General features: G+C 37.1%; 1 protein-coding gene and 1 long non-coding RNA gene across 3 annotated transcripts in view; one reads left to right on the plus strand and one right to left on the minus strand.

Moving 5' to 3' along the window:
* The window catches only part of UNC13C (unc-13 homolog C), a 632,162-nt gene that overhangs the window by 536,408 nt on the left and 76,132 nt on the right, over window positions 1-19,622 (plus strand). The window contains exon 24 of the mRNA XM_082388208.1: window positions 14,103-14,191. Coding sequence (XP_082244334.1) covers window positions 14,103-14,191 — 89 coding nt within the window. The remainder of the gene's footprint in view (window positions 1-14,102; window positions 14,192-19,622) is intronic.
* LOC309626858 overlaps window positions 1-19,622 on the minus strand; it is a 57,969-nt gene that overhangs the window by 21,067 nt on the left and 17,280 nt on the right. The window contains exon 2 of one of the 2 annotated variants that reach the window (XR_014243449.1): window positions 7,399-7,584. This is a non-coding gene — a long non-coding RNA (uncharacterized lncRNA). Of the gene's footprint in view, window positions 1-7,398; window positions 14,081-19,622 lie in introns of those variants that run through there. The other variant, XR_014243450.1, reaches the window with a different exon arrangement.

Consider the following 19,622-nt stretch of genomic DNA (forward strand, 5'->3'; position numbering starts at 1 on the left):
TTTATTCCTGTCCTGCCCCTAGGTTCTTCAGAACCATTTTTTTTAGATTCCATATATATGTGTTAGCATATGGTATTTGTTTTTCTCTTTCTGACTTACTTCACTCTGTATGACAGACTCTAGGTCCATCCACCTCACTACAGATAACTCAATTTCATTTTTTTTATGGCTGAGTAATATTCCATTGTATATATATGCCACATCTTCTTTATCCATTCATCTGTCACTGGACACTTAGGTTGCTTCCATGTCCTGGCTATTGTAAATAGTGCTGCAATGAACACTGTAGTACCTGACTCTTTTTGAATTATAGTTTTCTCAGGGTATATGCCCAGTAGTGGGATTGCTGGGTCGTATGGTAGTTCTATTTTTAGTTTTTTAAGAAACCTCCATACTGTTCTCAATAGTGGCTGTATCAATTTACATTCCCACCAACAGTGCAAGAGTGTTCCCTTTTCTCCACACCCTCTCCAGCATTTATTATTTGTAGATTTTTTGATGATGGCCATTCTGACTGGTGTAAGGTGATACCTCATTTAAGTTTTGATTTGCATTACTCTAAAGATTAGGGATGTCGAGCATCCTTTCATGTGTTTGTTGGCAATCTGTATGTCTTCTTTGGAGAAATGTCTGTTTAAGGCTTCTGCCCTTTTTTTGCTTGGGTTGTTTGTTTTTTTTTGATATTGAGCTGCATGACCTGCTTATAAATTTTGGAGATCAATCCTTTGTCAGTTGCTTCATTTGCAAATATTATCTCCCATTCTGAGGGTTGTCTTTTCATCTTGTTTATGGTTTCCTTTGCTGTGCAAAAGTTTTTAAGTTTCATTAGGTCTCATTTGTTTATTTTTGTTTTTATTTCCATTTCTCTAGGAGGTGAGTCAAAAAGGATCTTGCTGTGATTTTTCTCATAGAGTGTTCTGCCTATGTTTTCCTGTAAGAGTTTAATACTGTCTGTCCTTACATTTAGGTCTTTAATCCGTTTTGAGTTTATTTTTGTGTATGATGTTAGAGAATGTTCTAATTTCATTCTTTTACATACAGCTGTCCAGTTTTCCCAGCACCACTTATTGAAGAGGCTGTCTTTTCTCCACTGTATATTCTTGCTTCCTGTATCAAATATAAGGTGACCATATGTGCGTGGGTTTATCTCTGGGCTTTCTATCCTGTTCCAATGATCTATGTTTCTGGTTTTTTGCCAGTACTATACTGTTTTGATTACTGTAGCTTTGGAGTATAGTCTGAAGTCCAGGAGCCTGATTCTTCCAGCTCCGTTTTTCTTTCTCAAGATTGCTTTGCTATTCGGGCTCTTCTGTGTTTCCATACAAATTGTGAAATTTTTGGTTCTAGTTCTGTGAAAAATGTCATTGGTCATTTGATAGGGATTGCATTGAATCTGTAGATTGCTTTGGGTAGTATAGTCATTTTCACAATGTTGATTCTTCCAATCCAAGAACATGGTATATCTCTCCATCTGTTTCTATCATCTTTAATTTCTTTCATCAGTGTCTTATAATTTCCTGCACACAGTTCTTTTGTCTCCTTAGGTAGGTTTATTCCTAGATATTTAATCTTTTTGTTGCAGTGGTAAATGGAAGTGTTTCCTTAATTTCTCTTTCAGATTTTTCATCATTAGTGTATAGGAATATAGATTTCTGTGCATTAATTTTCTATCCTGATACTTCTTCTTTGCCAACTTGGATTCCTTTTATTTCTTTTTCTTCTCTGATTGCTGTGGCTAAAACTTCCAAAACTATGTTGAATAATAGTGGGGAGAGTGGACAACCTTGTCTTATTGCTGATCTCAGAGAAAATGTTTTCAGTTTTTCACCATTGAGAACGATGTTGGCTGTGGGTTTGTCATATATGGCCTTTATTATTTTGAGGTAAGTTCCATCTATGCCTACTTTCTGCAGGGTTTGTATCATAAAAAAGGTGTTGAATTTTGTCAAAAGCTTTTTCTGCATCTATTGAGATGCTCATTTGGGTTTTCTCCTTTAATTTGTTAATATGGTGTATCACATTGATTGATTTGCGTATATTGAAGAATCCTCACAATCCTGGGATAAACCCCACTTGATCATGGTGTATGATCCTTTTAATGTGCTGTTCGATTTTGTTTGCTAGTATTTTGTTGACGATTATTGCATCTATGTTCATCAGGGATATTGGCCTTTTGTTTTCTTTCTTTGTGATATCTTTGATTTTGATATCAGGGTGACGGTGGCCTCGTAGAATGAGTTTCGGAGTGTTCCTCCCTCTGCTGTACTTTGGAAGAGTTTGAGAAGGATAGGTGTTAGCTCTTCTCTAAATGTTTGATAGAATTCGCCTGTGAAGCAATCTGTTCCTGGGCTTTTGTCTGTTGGAAGATTTTTAATCACAGTCCCAATTTCAGTGCTTGTGATTGGTCTTTTATATCTTCTGTTTCTTCCTGGTTCAGGTTCAGAAGGTTGTGCATTTCTAAGAATTTGTCCATTTCTTCCAGGTTGTCCATTTTATTGGCATAGAGTTGTTTGTAGTAATCTCTCATGATCCTTTGTATTTCTGAAGTGTCAGTTGTTACTTCTCCTTTTTTATTTCTAATTCTATTGATTTGAGTCTTCTCCCTTTTTTTCCTGATGAGTCTGGCTAATGGTTTATCAATTTTGTTTATCTTCTCAAAGAACCAGCTTTCAGTTTTATTGATCTTTGCTATTGTCTCCTTCATTTCTTTTTCAATTATTTCTGATCTGATCTTTATGATTTCTTTCCTTCTGCTAACTTCGGGTTTTTTTTGTTGTTGTTGTTGTTCTTCTTTCTCTAATTGCTTTAGGTGTGAGGTTAGGTTGTTTCTTTGAGATGTTTCTTGTTTCTTGAGGTAGGATTGTATTACTATAACCTTCCATCTTAGAAATGCTTTTGCTGCATCCCATAGGTTTTGGGTCATCATGTTTTCATTGTCATTTGTTTCTTGGTATTTTTTGATTTCCTCTTTGATTTCTTCAGTGATCTCTTGGTTATTAAGTAGTGTAATATTTAGCCTCATGTGTTTGTATTTTTTACAGATTTTTTCCTGTAATTGATATCTAGTCTCATAACATTGTGGTTGGAAAAGATACTTGATACCATTTCAATTTTCTTAAATTTACCAAGGCTTCATTTGTCACCCAGGATATGATCTATCCTGGAGAATGTTCCATGAGCACTTGAGGAGAAAGTGTATTCTGTTGTTTTTGGATGGAATGTCCTATAAATATCAGTTAAGTCCATCTTGTTTTATGTATCATTTAAAGCTTGTGTTTCCTTATTTATTTTCCTTTTGCATGATCTGTCCATTGGTGAAAGTGGGGTGTTAAAGTCTCCTACTATGATTGTGTTACTGTTGATTTCCCCTTTTATGGCTGTTAGCATTTGCCTTATGTAGTGAGGTGCTCCTATCTTGAGTGCATAAATATTTACAATTATTATATCTTCTTCTTGGATTGATCCCTTGATCATTATGTAGTATACTTCTTTGTCTCTTGTAATAGTCTTTATTTTAAAGTCTATTTTGTCTGATATGAGAATTGCTACTCCAGCTTTCTTTTGATCTCCATTTGCATGGAATATCTTTTTCCATCCCCTCACTTTCAGTCTGTATGTGTCCCTGGGTCTGAAGTGGGTCTCTTGTAGACAGCATATATACGGGTCTTGTTTTTTTTTTAAACTTTGGGTTTATTTATTTATTTATTTATGGCTGTGCTGAGTCTTCATTTCTGTGCGAGGGCTTTCTCTAGTTGCGGCAAGTGGGGGCCACTCTTCATCGCGGTGCACGGGCCTCTCATTATTGTGGCCTCTCTTGTTGCGGAGCACAGGCTCCAGACGTGCAGGCTCAGTAATTGTGGCTCACGGGCCTAGTTGCTCCGCAGCATGTGGGATCTTCCCAGACCAGGGCTCGAACCCGTGTCCCCTGCATCAGCAGGCAGATTCTCAACCACTGCGCCACCAGGGAAGCCCCCACAGGTCTTGTTTTTGTATCCATTCCGCCAGTCTATGTCTTTGGTGGAAGCATTTAATCCATTTACATTTAAGGTAATTATCGATATGTATGTTCCTATTACCATTTTCTTAATTGTTTGGGGTTTGTTATTGTATGTCTTTTCCTTCTCTTGCATTTCCTGCCTAGAGAAGTTCCTTTAGCATTTGTTGTAAAGCTGGTTTGATGGTGCTGAATTGTCTTAGCTTTTGCCTGTCTGTAAAGGTTTTAATTTCTCCATCGAATCTGAATGAGATCCTTGCTGGGTAGAGTAATCTTGGTTGTAGGTTTTTCCCTTTCATCACTTTAAATATGTCCTGCCACTCCCTTCTGGCTTGCAGAGTTTCTGCTGAAAGATCAGCTGTTAACTTTATGGGGATTCCCTTGTATGTTATTTGTTGTTTTTCCCTTGCTGCTTTTAATATTTTTTCTTTGTATATAATTTTTGATAGTTTGATTAATATGTGTCTTGGCATGTTTGTCCGTGGTTTTATCCTGCATGGGGCTCTCTGTACTTCCTGGACTTGATTGACTACTTCCTTTCCCATATAAGGGAAGTTGTCAACTATAATCTCTTCAAATATTTTCTCAGTCCCTTTCTTTATCTCTTCTTCTTCTGGGACCCCAATAATTAGAATGTTGGTGCGTTTAATGTTGTCCCAGAGGTCTCTGAGACTGTCCTCAATTCTTTTCATTCTTTTTTCTTTATTCTGCTCTACAGTAGTTATTTCCACTATTTTCTCTTCCAGGTTTCTTATCCATTCTTCTGCCTCAGTTATTCTGATATTGATTTCTTCTAGAGAATTTTTAATTTCATTTTTTTGAGTCCATCATTGTTTGTTTGCTCTTTCGGTCTTCTAGCTCCTTGTTAAACGTTTCTTGCATTTTCTCCATTGTATTTCCAAGATTTTGGAACATCTTTACTATCATTACTGTGAATTCTTTTTCAGGTAGGCTGCCTATTTCCTCTTCATTTGTTTGCTCTGGTGGGTTTTTACCTTGCTCCTTTATCTGCTGTGTGTTTCTCCGTCTTCTCATTTTGCTTAACTTACTGTGTTTGGGGTCTCCTTTTCGCAGGCTGCAGGTTCGTAGTTCCCATTGTTTTTTGTGTCTGCCCCCAGTGGCTAAGGTTGGTTTAGTGGGTTGTATAGGCTTCCTGGTGGAGGGTACTAGTGTCTGTGTTCTGGTGGATGAGGCTGGATCTTGTCTTTCTGGGGGGCAGGACTGCGTCCAGTAGTGTGTTTTGGGGTGTCTGTGACCTTATTATGATTTTAGGCCGCCTCTCTTCTAATGGGTGGGTTTGTGTTCCTGTCTTGCTAGTTGTTTAGCGTAGGGTGTCCAGCACTCTAGCTTGCTGGTTTTTGAATGGAGCTGGGTCTTAGCTTGAGTTCGAGGTCTCTGGGAGCGCTTTTGCCATTTGATATTACGTGGAGCTTGGAGGTCTCTGCTGGACCAATGTCCTGAACTTGGCTGTCGCACCTCAGAGGCACAGACCTGACACCCAGCTGGAGCACCAATACCCTGTCAGCCACATGGCTCAGAAGAAAAGGGAGAAAGGGAGAAAGAGAGAGAGAAAGAAAAAGAAAGAGAGGGAGGGAGGAAGGACGGAAGGAAGGAAGGAAGGAAGAAAATAAAAAGAAATAAAGTTATTAAAATAAAAAATAAAAATATTAGTAAAAATTTAAAAATTAAAAAGTAATTTTAAAAAAAGAAGAAAGAAAGATAGAAGAGAGCAGCCAAACCATAAAACAAATCCACCAATGATAACAAGTGCTAAAAACTATACTAAAAACAAGAAGAAAAAAAAACCGCACAGACAGAACCCTGGGACAAATGGTAGAAGCAAAGCTATACAGACAAAATCACACAAAGAAGCATACACATACACACTCACAAAATGAGATAAAGGAAAAAATATATATATCTATATATTAAAAAAAAAGGAAGAGAGCAACCAAATCAATAAACAAATCTACCAATGATAATACACTCTAAATACTAAACTAAGATAAACATAAAACCAGAAACTAGTCAGTTGCGTACAGCAAACCCCAATGTACACCACCTCAATTTTGGGATGATTTGTTGTCTATTCAGGTATTCCAGAGATGCAGGGTACATCAAGTTGATTGTGGAGATTTAATCCGCTGCTCCTGAGGCTGCTGGGAGAGATTTCCCTTTTTCTTCTTTGTTCGCACAGCTCCCGGGGTTCAGCTTTGGATTTGGCCCCGCCTCTGTGTGTAGGTCCCCTGAGGTTGTCTGTTCTTCGCTCACACAGGACGGGGTTAAAGGAACAGCTGATTCGGAGGCTCTGGCTCGCTCAGGCCGGGGGGAGGGAGGGGTATGGATGTGGGGCGAGCCTGCAGCAGCAGAGGCTAGCGTGACATTGCAACAGCCTGAGACGCGCCGTGTGTTCTCCCGGGGAAGTTGTCCCTGGATCATGGGACGCTGGCAGTGGCGGGCTGCACAGGCTCCCGGGAGGGGAGGTGTGGAGAGTGACCTGTGCTCGCACACAGGCTTCTTGGTGGCGGCAGCAGCAGCCTTAGCATCTCATGCCCGTCTCTGGGGTCCGTGCTGATAGCCACGGCTCACGCCCATCTCTGGAGCTCCTTTAAGCGGCGCTCTTAATCCCCTCTGCTCGTGCACCCTGAAACAATGGTCTCTTGCCACTTAGGGAGGTCCAGACTTTTCCCCGGACTCCCTCCTGGCTAGCTGTGGTGCACTAGCCCTGGGATCTGACCTCCAAAGCCCGAGCCTCAGCTCCCAGCTCCCACCCGCCCCGGCGGGTGAGCAGACAAGCCTCTCGGGCTGGTGAGTGCTGGTCAGCACCGATCCTCTTTGCAGGAATCTCTCCGCTTTGCCCTCTGCACCCCTGTTGTTGCGCTCTCCTCTGTGGTTTCGAAGCTTCCCCCCATGCCCCCCTGGCCGCCCCCCCCCACCGTCTCCACCAGTGAAGGGAAAACTTTTCCTCCTTCACAGTGCCATCCCAGAGATGCAGGTCCTGTCCCTATTCTTTTGTCTCTGCTTTTTCTTTTTTCTTTTGCCCTACCCAGGTATATGGGGAGTTTCTTGCCTTTTGGGAGGTCTGAGGTCTTCTGCCAGTGTTCAGTAGGTGTTCTGTAGGAGTTGTTCCACATGTAGATGTATTTCTGATGTATTTGTGGGGAGGAAGGTGATTTCCACGTCTTACTGCTCCACTATCTTGAAGGTCTCCCCAAGCATCTTTTTAAACTAACCTTCCTCTGAACCTTAAGAAAACTTCAGGAGAGAGGATGTGAGCTACAGCCAGAGGGCAGAGAAACATTTTCTAGAATAGACCTATTTTATTGTCTTGTTGTGAACCCCCTACAATTGTTTATGCCTGCCTTAACAAACCATAGATCAATGCAGAAGGTAGTAAAACTTACTCCTTTAATCCAACCAAGCCTCCCTTTTCTCCTACTTGGCAGACTGGCCTTCAGGCACCTCATGCAGATGGCTCACTGAAGGCATTCTGTGCCCATCACTTGACGATTAACAGGTCCTCAATTCGGTTGATTGAGCAGAGTGTATTCACAGTACTGAGCAGTGGCGAGATTCAGTAATGTGAACAGCTGAAAGGCAAAGACAGAGTGAGACAGGGCAAAAAGGCAGTTTTTACAGAATAAATTCTGAACATAAACTTTGTGTCTCATTTCTTCTATTCCTGAGTTATCCCTACTCTGTCCAGTTTCTTAATTGGTCAGCCGACTATAAGCCCAAAATTCCTTCACAGTCAAGTTACTGAACTTGATTTTTTATGACCATTTTCAGAAGAGAATTTCTTAAAAGAATATAGTTTCTTAGATCATTGCTTTTCAATTCTCATGTGGCCTCCCCAATGTGTCATGTGACATGACACATCATCTAGGCCTTGATTTTCCCCACATGTAAGAAAGAAAGAAAGAAATGAACTATAGGATTTCTGAAGTTCAGTCTAGTCTAAAAATCTGTGGTTGTAAGGACAAGAACCTTGTTATCAATCCATAGAGTATAAGATTAATGTATGTATTGTAGGTGAAAAAGAAAAAAAAATGTTTGAGAGCAAAGAATGTGTCACTCATATAAGGCTTAAAGGCTTTTTTACAAAAGTTCAGAGAAATAGAAATAGAAAAATTCATAATTTGCCATATATTCACTAACTCAAAACTACATTGAGTGAATTATAAAAGATGAGGCATTTTTCCCTTCAGTTGTCTAGTCTGAAGAACCTAACTTAACATATCTTAAAGACATTTAGTTGATTTGAAGTACAATGACAGCTGGATTTACTGCATACACTTTTTAATTAGGATGAGAGACAGCTACTGATGTTCTTCCACTTTTCAAAACCAAGAAGTTAGGAGCATGAATTTATATAACTGTTACTTCTAGCATAACAATTCATGCACATCTTAATGGCACAAAAATGTCATAGTCTATCTCCAAAAATGATCTTATAAGTTCTTGGGGAGGTTCTCTCATAAGACGAATAAAAAATAAAGAAACTAAAGACAGAGTTGCATTGGTAGATCTGGGGCATATTGTTTGCAGTAGAGAGGACCATGTGTTCTTCTATTTCTGACAACATACCATAGTATCCATGCTGAATGCTGTAGCTCTACAAAGTGATTTAGGGCATTTCAAGGAGAGTAACTTCCTGCTGGATTCACTAGGGAATTTTCACTGATTTCTCAGTCATCTATTGTAAGTTGAGCTAGGTACTTTAGGATGGATAAATTTTGGTCAAATAGAAGGGTTGGAGAGAAGTGATCTTTTCAAAATAAAAGAAATAGCAAGAGCCCAGATGAGACCAGAAGAAATTGCTTGAAGCACTTCCCTGGTTGAAAGTCAGCTAGAGGGGTCAGCAGATGCCATGATCAGATTTGGGCTTTATTAAAACACTCTAGGAAGAGTTAGGAGGATGGAATAGAAGTGGGAAAATAGCAAAGAAGAACACAACCAGGAGATTGCAATATAGTCTGGATGAGAAAAATTCCACATCAGAAAATGAAGAGGATAGCAGAGATGGAGAAAACATTTCCTAAATATTATCAATCATATTTGGTATCCAAGTGAATATGGAAGGAAGAAGGCAGAGAGGAGTCAAAGATGACTTTCATAGTTCTGCCTTAAACGACTGCATGCTATCAATCAAATCAGAGACAATAAGAAGAGAAATAAACTAAGGATGGACAGATAACAAGGTCACTTTTTGATAGGTTGAGCTTGAGGTTGTCAAAGTGGAAAAGGATAATAGGCAAATGGGAATATAGACCTGGTGCTCAAGCATCCTGTTAAAGCTGTAGGTGATGATTCAGAGGTCATTAGCATAGAGGTGGAAGCTGAAGTCATAGACATAATTGTGATTGCTCAAGAACGGAATATAGAGTGAAAAAGAAAGAGGACTAGAAAGGGAAAATTGCAGGGCATTAATGTCTAAGGAGTATACAGAGGAAGGGAAGTCAACCAAAGAGATAGACAAATCATAGGCAGAAAAATAGGAGACCTAGAGAAGGTAGTCTCTAGAGAAGCAAGGAAATAAAGAGCTTGAGAAAGAGAGTAAACAACAGTATGAAAGCAGTCTGAGTAGGATAAAGTCATTGGACTTAGCAATTAAGAGATCATTGGTGACATATATGTGAACAATTAAGTGGAGTATTCAGAGAAGAAACCACATGACAAAGGATTAGTGAATATGTAAGAGATAAGAAGGCAACAAATTTTACACTTACGTTGTGAGCAGTTTAAAGGTCAAGAGAAGAAAAAATATTAGCTAGATGTCAATAAGAAGGTAGTTACAAATAAGTTGGCTTTTTCTTTTATTATTTGCTTACTTTTTATGTTAACATAAATGCTATTTGAGTATGATTTATAGGATGGGGTAATAGAAATAACAGTGGAAGAATGAAGATAGGGATATTTGATGGAACAAAATCCAAAAGAAGAAACTAAGAGCTCAAGTTGAACATTTTACTTGGAAACAAGGCTTTCTTTTTTTATATATATATATAGAAATAGTGGTGAAGTTTGCATTTTCTGGAAAAATCTTGAAGAAGATGTGAAACCCACCAGACTAATGACCAAATTTTGGATGCTGTAAGGGCCAGGGGAGTGATAGACCTTCCTAATCTACACTTCTTTAGATGAGCAAATAATAGAACCCTAACACTGATGAGGTGAACATGAGGAAAGGCAGCCTAGTAGCCTGTAGAAAAGAGAAAGGAAATGAGATAGTAATGAAGACTGTGGAAAAGGAATACAATTCACACAAAAGGCCCTGAACTTCTTCCATAGGAAGTTTTTATTTTTCAGTAGTTTGTATTGTGCTATCTAAAATGTTTAAGTTCCACTTTCCAACTCAATAGTTATATCTTTGTCAAGAGCTTGACAGTTGGTTTAACAATGACTGTTATAAGAGGTTGAAAAAACATATACTCTCTATAGGTCCATTAGGGAAAGAATTTATGCTAGGAAAAAAAAAATTCAGTGGGGGTATGGTAACCATATTTTTAGAACCAAACAAATATCAGGACATAATCCGACATGGTCTGGCAATGACACAAAAACTTGAAATTAGGACTAACTTGGTAGTTCCAGAATATGTGGTTGCTAAGGAATGAAAGATTTCAAATGCAAAAGTATTCTATTAATAGTCAATGCAAAGTATCAGTCTAAGGAGAAGGAGCACTCTGGATTTCAAGATTCCCTTTGAGGGAAGCATTTCATGCTTCTTGCTGCTCTCACCTCCTTCCTCAAATATTTGGTAAATGCCTAGGCTTGCAGGGACAGACACTCAGGAGAGAAAGTTAAGTAAGATAGAGTTTAGTGGGAGAGATAGATTCATAGGAGAACAGTTAAAAGAGAGGGCTGTATAGGCAGTAAGAGTGCACAGCAGAGTTAGTACAGAAACTAGAGCCACTGACTGCCTGGGGTGAGTGACATCTGGGGTCAGATTTGTAAAAGGAGGTGATAAGTAAATTGTCTTTTAAAGGAAAAGTAGGAGTGAGCCTTGAGGACAAAAATCTGCAAAGATATTTTGCCTTCTAGCTATCTCTTCCAGAAGTCATTCATATTACCACAGCTCAATAGTGTAAAATATCTCAGTGGTGTAAATAACTTTGCCAGCCAAGTTGTTCAGGTACACTTGCTAATACAGTTTCTAATTTAAAATAAATTTATTAACCTTGACTTTTGAATGCTTGAAATATTATCTTTTTTCTTTTTTCTCTTTGTTTCTCTTTTTCCTTTTAATGTCTAAAATACAAGAAAAGGTGCAAGTTACTCTTGATGTTTGATGTCATATTCCTTACAGAACTAAGCTAAGTTTTAAACATTTGTGAAAAAAATTAGGTAGCTTTTTACCTTTCCAAGGTAGCCAATAATTTGTAAAATATGCTATTGGTAATTTAGGCAATAAATTCTCAATGCCAAATTATTATTTCTTACAAACTTTAGGGAGTTTGTAGGAGTAAGGAAATTTTTCTCAATTTGGACACATAAAGAAATGCAGAAGAACTCAAGAATTGGTAAATTTGCTGGCCAAAGAGATTGTTTTATAATTAGATGGGTATGCTATTTATGCCCATTATTACAAAAGACCTGCAATTTACATATTGGCCTCAAAATTACTATTCCTATTTTAATGGTTTAATCATATGATTTGGATCAGATAAATATCAAATACCTAACTGAAACTAAAGCTTTTCTGGGGTTGTATTTTTTTTTTTTTTCCTGTTTATATGACAGAGGCATTCTGTCTGTACCTGCTTAGAAACTCATGCTTCTCTCAGGAAATGAAAACTGTCATCCAATATTTAAATCGCTGTATTTTGACAGTTTCAGATTTTCAAGTAATAACCAATTATTTGATAGGAAATTTCCATTCACAAAATACCTAAGGCAGACTAAAATGATTCATAAGAAAAGAGCATAATTTCATCCAACTGACCTACCTAACCATTTTTGTATGACTTTAAAGTCATTGTCTTAACAGGTGAACAAACTCAATCTGCGTATCAAACTAATATGGAAACAAAATACATACTTTAAATAAGAAGCAACCCAATTTCCTGAAGAAAACCCTACTGTCAGAGCCATTCCTTGGAGGTGGCAGATATGTGGGTGGGGAACAACCACCTATCATGGTTTAGCACGGAGTGGGGCATGAAGAAAATTCTATGGGAGGTCTTCTCTCATTTTCTGTTCCCAAACATTTTTATCCAAGTGAAGTTGGTCTAAAATTGGTATTAGGATAATAGCAAGAACATGTGATAAAAAACATTCGGCTTACAAGGTTCCCTAGGATTGGGGTGGGCAGTTCACATATGTTTTCTTGGTTAAGGGTTGAGGAGATATGTTTTATTAGGCTAATTATGTTTAAATGCACATCAGTGTCAGGGCTATTTAAAAATAGGTAATATCTAATTGTTTTTCTGAATCACTGCCTTGCAACTGGTTATAGCTGAACGGAACTCTCAAAATATGAGACTTAGGGATATTGTAAGTTTCCAACTGCTAGAGAAGTCTGCATCTGTTAAGGTGGCCTGTGCATGTGTGGGTAATCTCTTATGACAGAGACAGAAAAAAATTAGTCCAGAAGAATCACATTGGCTCTGATAAAGGGGCAGAAACTAACGAATCCTGAAATCACCTAGATTTGAGTGAAAATTGACATTAAGGATTGGTTTGACATAACCAGTAAAGTATCAGGTGTCAAATGCAATCTTTGGTTTCTACTCCAATGTTTTTAATCAAGTTAGCATAACATAGAGCTACACAGATGCTGAGGTGTGTAAATAATACTTCTTCCTAATAGTTTCTTAGTATTAGAAAATGTTCTTGGAGGATTATACTATTTATGACCAGTGTATTCTATTAGGGACATTTTTTGGTCCTGGGTTGCCTCCCAGGAGTTTAAACTGATTTGGGTCATATATGTATTTGGTGTTCTTAGGTTCTCTTGTTTATACCAAGTCCTCCTTTAATTTTCTCTACTCCCTAAAGTTGTCTTCATCCTATGCCCCTCTCTTCAACAATAGTTCAGCTTGGGCAAGAACTATAGGTACTAATGGTAGGAAATTGAATTTCTGAAGACTCAAAGGAAGATTGGCTTACATTTCAGAGAATATTCTAGGTTTCCCTTTACATGAATTTCTATCAGCTAGATACAGTACATATATTGTAAGTCATTCTATTTTGACAACTAGTTTGCAAAAATTAAATTAACAAACAGGATAAAATTTTCTAAATGCTGGTAAAGTTTGTGTTCATCCTTTACTTTAATTATAAAAAAATACTGCCACGTTAATAGTTTGATGTTTTATTTGTTTGTGTTCATTTATAGTATGTTATTTTCTAATATTGATTGATATTATTTTAGCACTGAAATCAGTTAAAAAGAATAATTGGCTTTTACATTGTAAGAGTAAGCATAAAATGTCCTCTTGATTTAACTATTTTTCTTTTGCCCCCCCCCCAAAAGAAAAATTTAAAAATAAATAAATAAAATGGGAAACTTTGAATCTTGAACTCTGAGTTACCAATTGGCATCCAGGAAGAAAAGTTAGCCCTGTCACCTCCAGAGAAACACACTGGAGCAATAGGATAATTGTTTATTACTTTTAATTCCATACTTGGAAAAATAAGGCACAACACAACATGCAAAAATTAATTTTTAGCCATTTTTAAAGTTTTCAATGGGCCTATTTATTTACAGGGATATTAAAAATGAAAATATATTTTCAAGCAACACATATGTTCAACTAGTGTATAACCAGTTTTCTAAGTTATGAAGTTATCAAGTTCTGTAGGATATTTTGTCATGCCTTGCATCCTACTGCTGTAACCAACAAAGGCTTTGCTCTCTAGCTCTTTTTTGTATGCATGCTATGCATTTCAATCAATTTTTTCAAATGTAAAAACTCTACTGGTTTCATTAGAATTATCTAAATTTTGCATTTGATTTCAAAGGTTGAAAAAAGGAAAGGAAAGAAAACAGTATATGTATGCTATATTGTTTGAAGTTTACCTTGTAATAAGCAAAATGTTCTAAGAGATAAAAGGTGTGCTCTCTCAGAACTCCAAAGTAATATTGTTTATGGTCTCTTTGCAGCTAGATCCTGAAGCTAGTACTATTCTAAAAGAACTTCAGGTTAAACTCAGTGGGGTTCTGGATGAGCTCAGTGTCACTTATGGTGAAAGGTAAGTGGCCTAAGTAATTACTATCCAAATGTATTAGGTTTCATTTAATGATAATCATGCCTTCAACACTGTCTCTCTCCTCTGACTGTCTAAATCCGTTTAACTTCAAGACTCAATCTAAGCATCACCTCCTCTGGAAAATCTTCCATGACCCTGCAATTTTATAGTGATGTCTTGCTGCTTGCTCCCCAGAACTCCTGCTCCCCAGTATCCTGCAGTTGAGTAGCACTTACAACACTATGCTCTAAGTTCTGGTTAACTTTCCTCTTTCCCTCTCTTTATTGTATGTTTCTTAACATCTCATTCTCATTTGCAATTCTAGTGTTTAGAGCTTAGCAATTGGCTGTTGAAAGAATAGAGGGAGGAAGGAAGGCAGGGAGAAAATCCTCACATGTATAACAAGTATGAGTTGTGTTCATGCCATACATATCAGTGTGGTTTCACTTCCAAAGAACTGAACTCTTAACCCCATAACTGAATTAAGTCAGGATGATTTGTTTTAGGCTTTAGAAATGTTAATGCAATTAGTTCATGGGAAGCTACTGACATATCTCTGTTTTGTCTTTTTTTTTTTTTAATTAACTTTGCTTGCCTATGGTGTGGTTCTAAAGAATGAGAAGTTCATCCTAGATAAACTTCATTTTGGACCTATAGGAAAAAGCCATCATCTCATCAGCAAATGTTAAAATAGATTAGAATTAATCCCTTATCGGTCATATCATTTGCAAATATTTTCTCCCATTCAGTAGGTTGTCTTTTCATTTTGTTGATGGTTTCCTCTGCTGTGCAAAAGTTTTTAAGTTTAATGAGGTCCCATTTGTTTATTTTTGCTTTTATTTCCTTTACTTCAGGAGACAGATCCAAAAAATATTGCTGTGATTTATGTCAAAGAGTGTTCTGCCTATGTTTTCCTCTAAGAGTTTTATAGTATCCAGTCTTATATTTAGGTCTTTAATCCATTTTGAGTTTATTTTTGTATATGGTATTAGAGAATGTTCTAATTTCATTCTTTTACATGTAGCTGTCCAGTTTTCCCAGCACCACTTATTGAAGAGACTCTCTTTTCTCCATTGTGTACTCTCGCCTCCTTTGTCATAGACTAATTGACCATAAGTGCATGGGTTTATTTCTGGGCTTTCTGTCCTTTTCCATTGATCTATGTGTCTGTTTTCATGCCAGTACCATCCTGTATTGACTGCTGTAGCTTTGTAGTATAGTCTGTAGCATAGTCTGAAGTCTGGGAGCATGATTCCTCCAGCTCTGCTCTTTCTCAAAGATTGCTTTGGCTATTCACGGTCTTTTGTGTTTCCATAAAAATTTAAAAATTTTTTGTCTCAGTTGTGTCAAAAATGCCATTGGTAATTTGATAGAGTTTGCATTGAATCTGAAGATTGCCTTGGGTAGTATGGTCATTTTAACAATATTGATTCTTCCAATCCAAGAACACAGTATCTTTCCACCTGTTTGTGTGGTCTTTGATTTCTTTCAGCATCTTATAGTTTTTGGAGTACAGGAATTTTGCCTCGTTAGGTAGGTTTATTCCTATGTGGGTTTTTTTTGTTTTTGTTTTTGTTTTTAATGCAATGGTAAATCAAACACATTTTTGATGAGGTTCATTAATTTCATACAGAATTTTCTTTAAATATGAGTTCAATAAATGTTGACTTATTATTTGAAGCTATGTCTTCAGTTCTCAAATAAGACTGAAATTTACTCTTATGGAGAGGGCTAGTTATCTCTTTGAATCCCAGTCATCACTTATTAGTGTGTTTTGGAAAGATACATGCTTAACACACATTCATTGATTAGTTTTGCCACTCTTAAATCCGAAAAACTAAAACAAAAAAGACACTGAAAGTATCATATTTTTTCTCAAATGTAGAAATGAGGCAAAGTAAAGAAAAATCGTATGCTTGGACTTCTCTTCGGTATCAGAGGTGTGTTCATTGTTTTCATGGAGCCCCCTCTCATAGTTTAAGTGCTGGGCCAGATGCAGTCTTGATGTATTGAGCTTTTAGGGTCATAGCTCTGCCTTCTGCTTTGTGTTGATAGATGACCTGGATGATCCTGCATACTTGGCCTAAATGTTAATAAGCAATTTGAAGTTTCTGCTTACAAGGAGTTGGAGAGGCAGACATTGTCCCAGAGATTTGGGGGCTCATTGGCTCTGACTTGGGGTGACACGTAGAGGCTTACCTCTCTTTATTCTAGTTGTAAATTGATATGTGATTAGCAGAAGGACTGTTGCCTTCAGCTACAAAGGCAAAAATAGAGATTATTTAGCAAAGTTAAGGGGAGAAAAAAGGGGTCAGGAATAGCTAGAGGCGTTCAGAACCTTATGGGAAATAAGATGACTAAACAGAATAGAAACTATAATTAAATAAAAAAAGGATATTCAAATTATTTTCTGTAATGTATCCAAATCATTCTCTGAACAAGTACTTTTTATTCTGTTTTATTTAAGATTGGGGAATATTCAGGTTACAAAGGCTGTAATGTGTATTATGATTGGAAAAACTTAGCAAACTTCCGTTATGAAATAAGGAGAGATGCCCTTAGGAGGGCACTTGAAGTACTTTAGTCATATGAAGTCAGCTATTTTAACCTAGATATTGAAACTCCTTGTTACCCTGTTTGTACTTCTTCATTATTTTTTAAATATAGCTCTAAGAGAGCTAGGATTATTGAAATAAACAGCCTACATGTCATGCTTTCCTTATAAAAAGAATAATTATTATATCTTTGTTGCCATAGATTTATTTCCCATACTGCCAACCAGGTCTGCATCACACACTCAGGGTGGGTGGGAAGTCCATAATGATCAGTGTGATCATGCTGTGAAGTCAAACTGGATAATTTCATGCTGGACTTCATGCTGTGAAGTTAAACTGAATCTACCCTTCTTACAGTCTAAATTAGTGGTCTAGAGTTTTAAAGTTAAGTGCATAATTAATTGCCCCAAATCCATTTCATCTGCTGTTATTAAAACCCACAATTAAATTATTCTACCCTATGTAGCTGGTAGGGTGATTTTTCAGGAAAGTCAGGACAGAGCCAAAGCAAACATCTGAAGCCCAGGTCCCCAGGTTCCTGATAACATGCACAGGGCACCCACCTGGGAACTGAGACTAAGCAATAGGACTTCAATGATATCTTAAGGATGTTCTTAATGTTTTCAAAACCTGTGCCACTTAGGTTTCTGCTTACACACACTTTGCAGCTTGGTTTTTTGATTTATTACATTTCTTTTAATGATATCTTTGATGCCAGTGGCTGGCTGGATTAAGTAGATTAAAAATTTAGGAATATTTCGTAAGATTTCTTCTGTGTGTTTGGCATCTTGAGTGCTCACAGAGTCTGTCATTATTACCTGGTACTGCTGATTAATAAAAACTTTTCAACTATAAAATGGATAGAAAAAAAAAAGACTCTTTAGGTGAATTTACCAAAAATTGATAGAGACAAAAGATTTTCAAGTCAAATGCAGGTGTTGATTCACCCTGGATTCATGCTAAGGTAGAATGCCATTCTCTTTTATTCTCTGGTAATCCTCCCTCCATCTGCCTCATCCCCCTACACAGAGCTGGCTTCTGGTGGGTGTTTACCATATGGATCTGTTGTAGGAACCTGTCTGTACATTTTTGGATCATGAGTATCATACCTTCTGCTCAGTCTATCCTCCACCCCAGTATACTGATTTGAGAATAAGTTCAAAAGAAAGTAGCTATTTCAAAGGTGATTATTACTACAGTCAGCAGGATCACTGATGCCCAGTAGTAAATCAACTAGGTCAAGTTTTCCAACATTATTTACCTTTCCTTTCTCTTGGCCCAAGTATCTACCACCACTACCCTTCACTAAATACACCCACCACCATCACCCCCTTCTCACCTTCTTCACTACCCCCAATGCCACCCTCCCCCACAACCACTACCTGACAAAAGTCCAAAGGCAGATCCAGCCAGAAAAACGCCAAATGGTCAGGCATTCAGCTTCCTTTGAACCTAAACCTGAAACAGCATATTCCATTGAATGAGATAAATACACAGAGAGCCAAGAAATGAGCCACATCCACAGAGGCAAACTGAGATCCAAGGATCAAAGAACCAAATGCAGAGGAACAAAAATGGTGATATCACTAGTAAAGAAAGTCACAGAGAAGTCAGGAGCCAAAGATGGAAACAGCCAAAACACAATGGTAGAAGTAGAATCAGGCCTTGACTACATGCTCAAAAATATGGACCAATATTTATAAACCTGCTATATCAGGAGCAAGAAAAATGCCCAAGTTGTGATAATTTAAAATACATCAAAGATTTCCCATATTAGGTAACAAAACCAAAAACTAGAAAAATGAAATATTTAACAACAGACTAACTATAATATTTTTATAATGTAAATTCAAAAATAAAGGGTCAAATATGTGCCATAAGAATAAGGAATTTTATCTGTTTTGTTCATTGATGTATCCTAGTAACTGAGACTGGCACACAGTAAGTATTAATTAAACATTTGTAGAATGCATACATACATTAATAAATATTTATATTCTTTCTATTTAATGAATAATGACAGCATTATATAGTGAAACTTCCTAAACTTCTATATAAAATGTGAGGAATTGATGCATTTGGATCCTTCTTAAATAACATGAACTGTGTAATCATTGTGTGTGGAGAAAGAGGAATGGGACTGACTTGATTTCAATACTAAAATCAACTCCCTCCTTCTCATCACCATTCCCGGGACTTTTATTTACCCCCATTATCCTAACTGGCTTTTTTCTTGCCTGCCTGAATGTGTATTATAATTACTCCTATTGTTGGAGGTATGAAAGTAACAGACAACATAGAGGAATGGTGGATATGCTGAAGGTCTCCACTATTTAAATCTCTTACTATTTGCTGCTGCTTAGGTAGGAACCACCAAAATTGGTGTAGAGGATGTAAAAAATGAAAACAGTAATTCTAAGGCTTACTCTTCACAGACTTAGTTAATCTTTTTTCTAATCTTTCCTTGAGTGCTTGCCTGTGTTGGGTTAACAGTGTACTTAATAAATAATTTAATGTTGGATTGTGTTTATTTGCTGTTAACTGTCAGTATAATATCAGTTACTGATGTAAGCTTATGCAAGGAGAAATATTTCTTATTACTCATATTAACCTTATTGCTTCTATTGGTTAATAGATTGGTCCAATGTAAAACTAGGGGTTGATTTGCTTATTGTTGATATTAAGATAAAGGTATTGTTGAGCTTGAATGCTTTCCTAATTGGTGGAGCTTTTAAGCCAACTATGGTGTTGTTTATTTGCTCTCTAGATAAGGTTGTATCCATTTCTAAAAAGCTATACCTTTTTAGATTAACATTTAAAAATACAGTAAAATTTCTAATTTTGGGGTAATTTTTAAAGTTATTTAAACTAGATTTTTT

Source organism: Balaenoptera borealis, assembly GCF_965194805.1.
Source record: "Balaenoptera borealis genome assembly, chromosome: 3".
Lineage (NCBI taxonomy): Eukaryota > Metazoa > Chordata > Mammalia > Artiodactyla > Balaenopteridae > Balaenoptera > Balaenoptera borealis.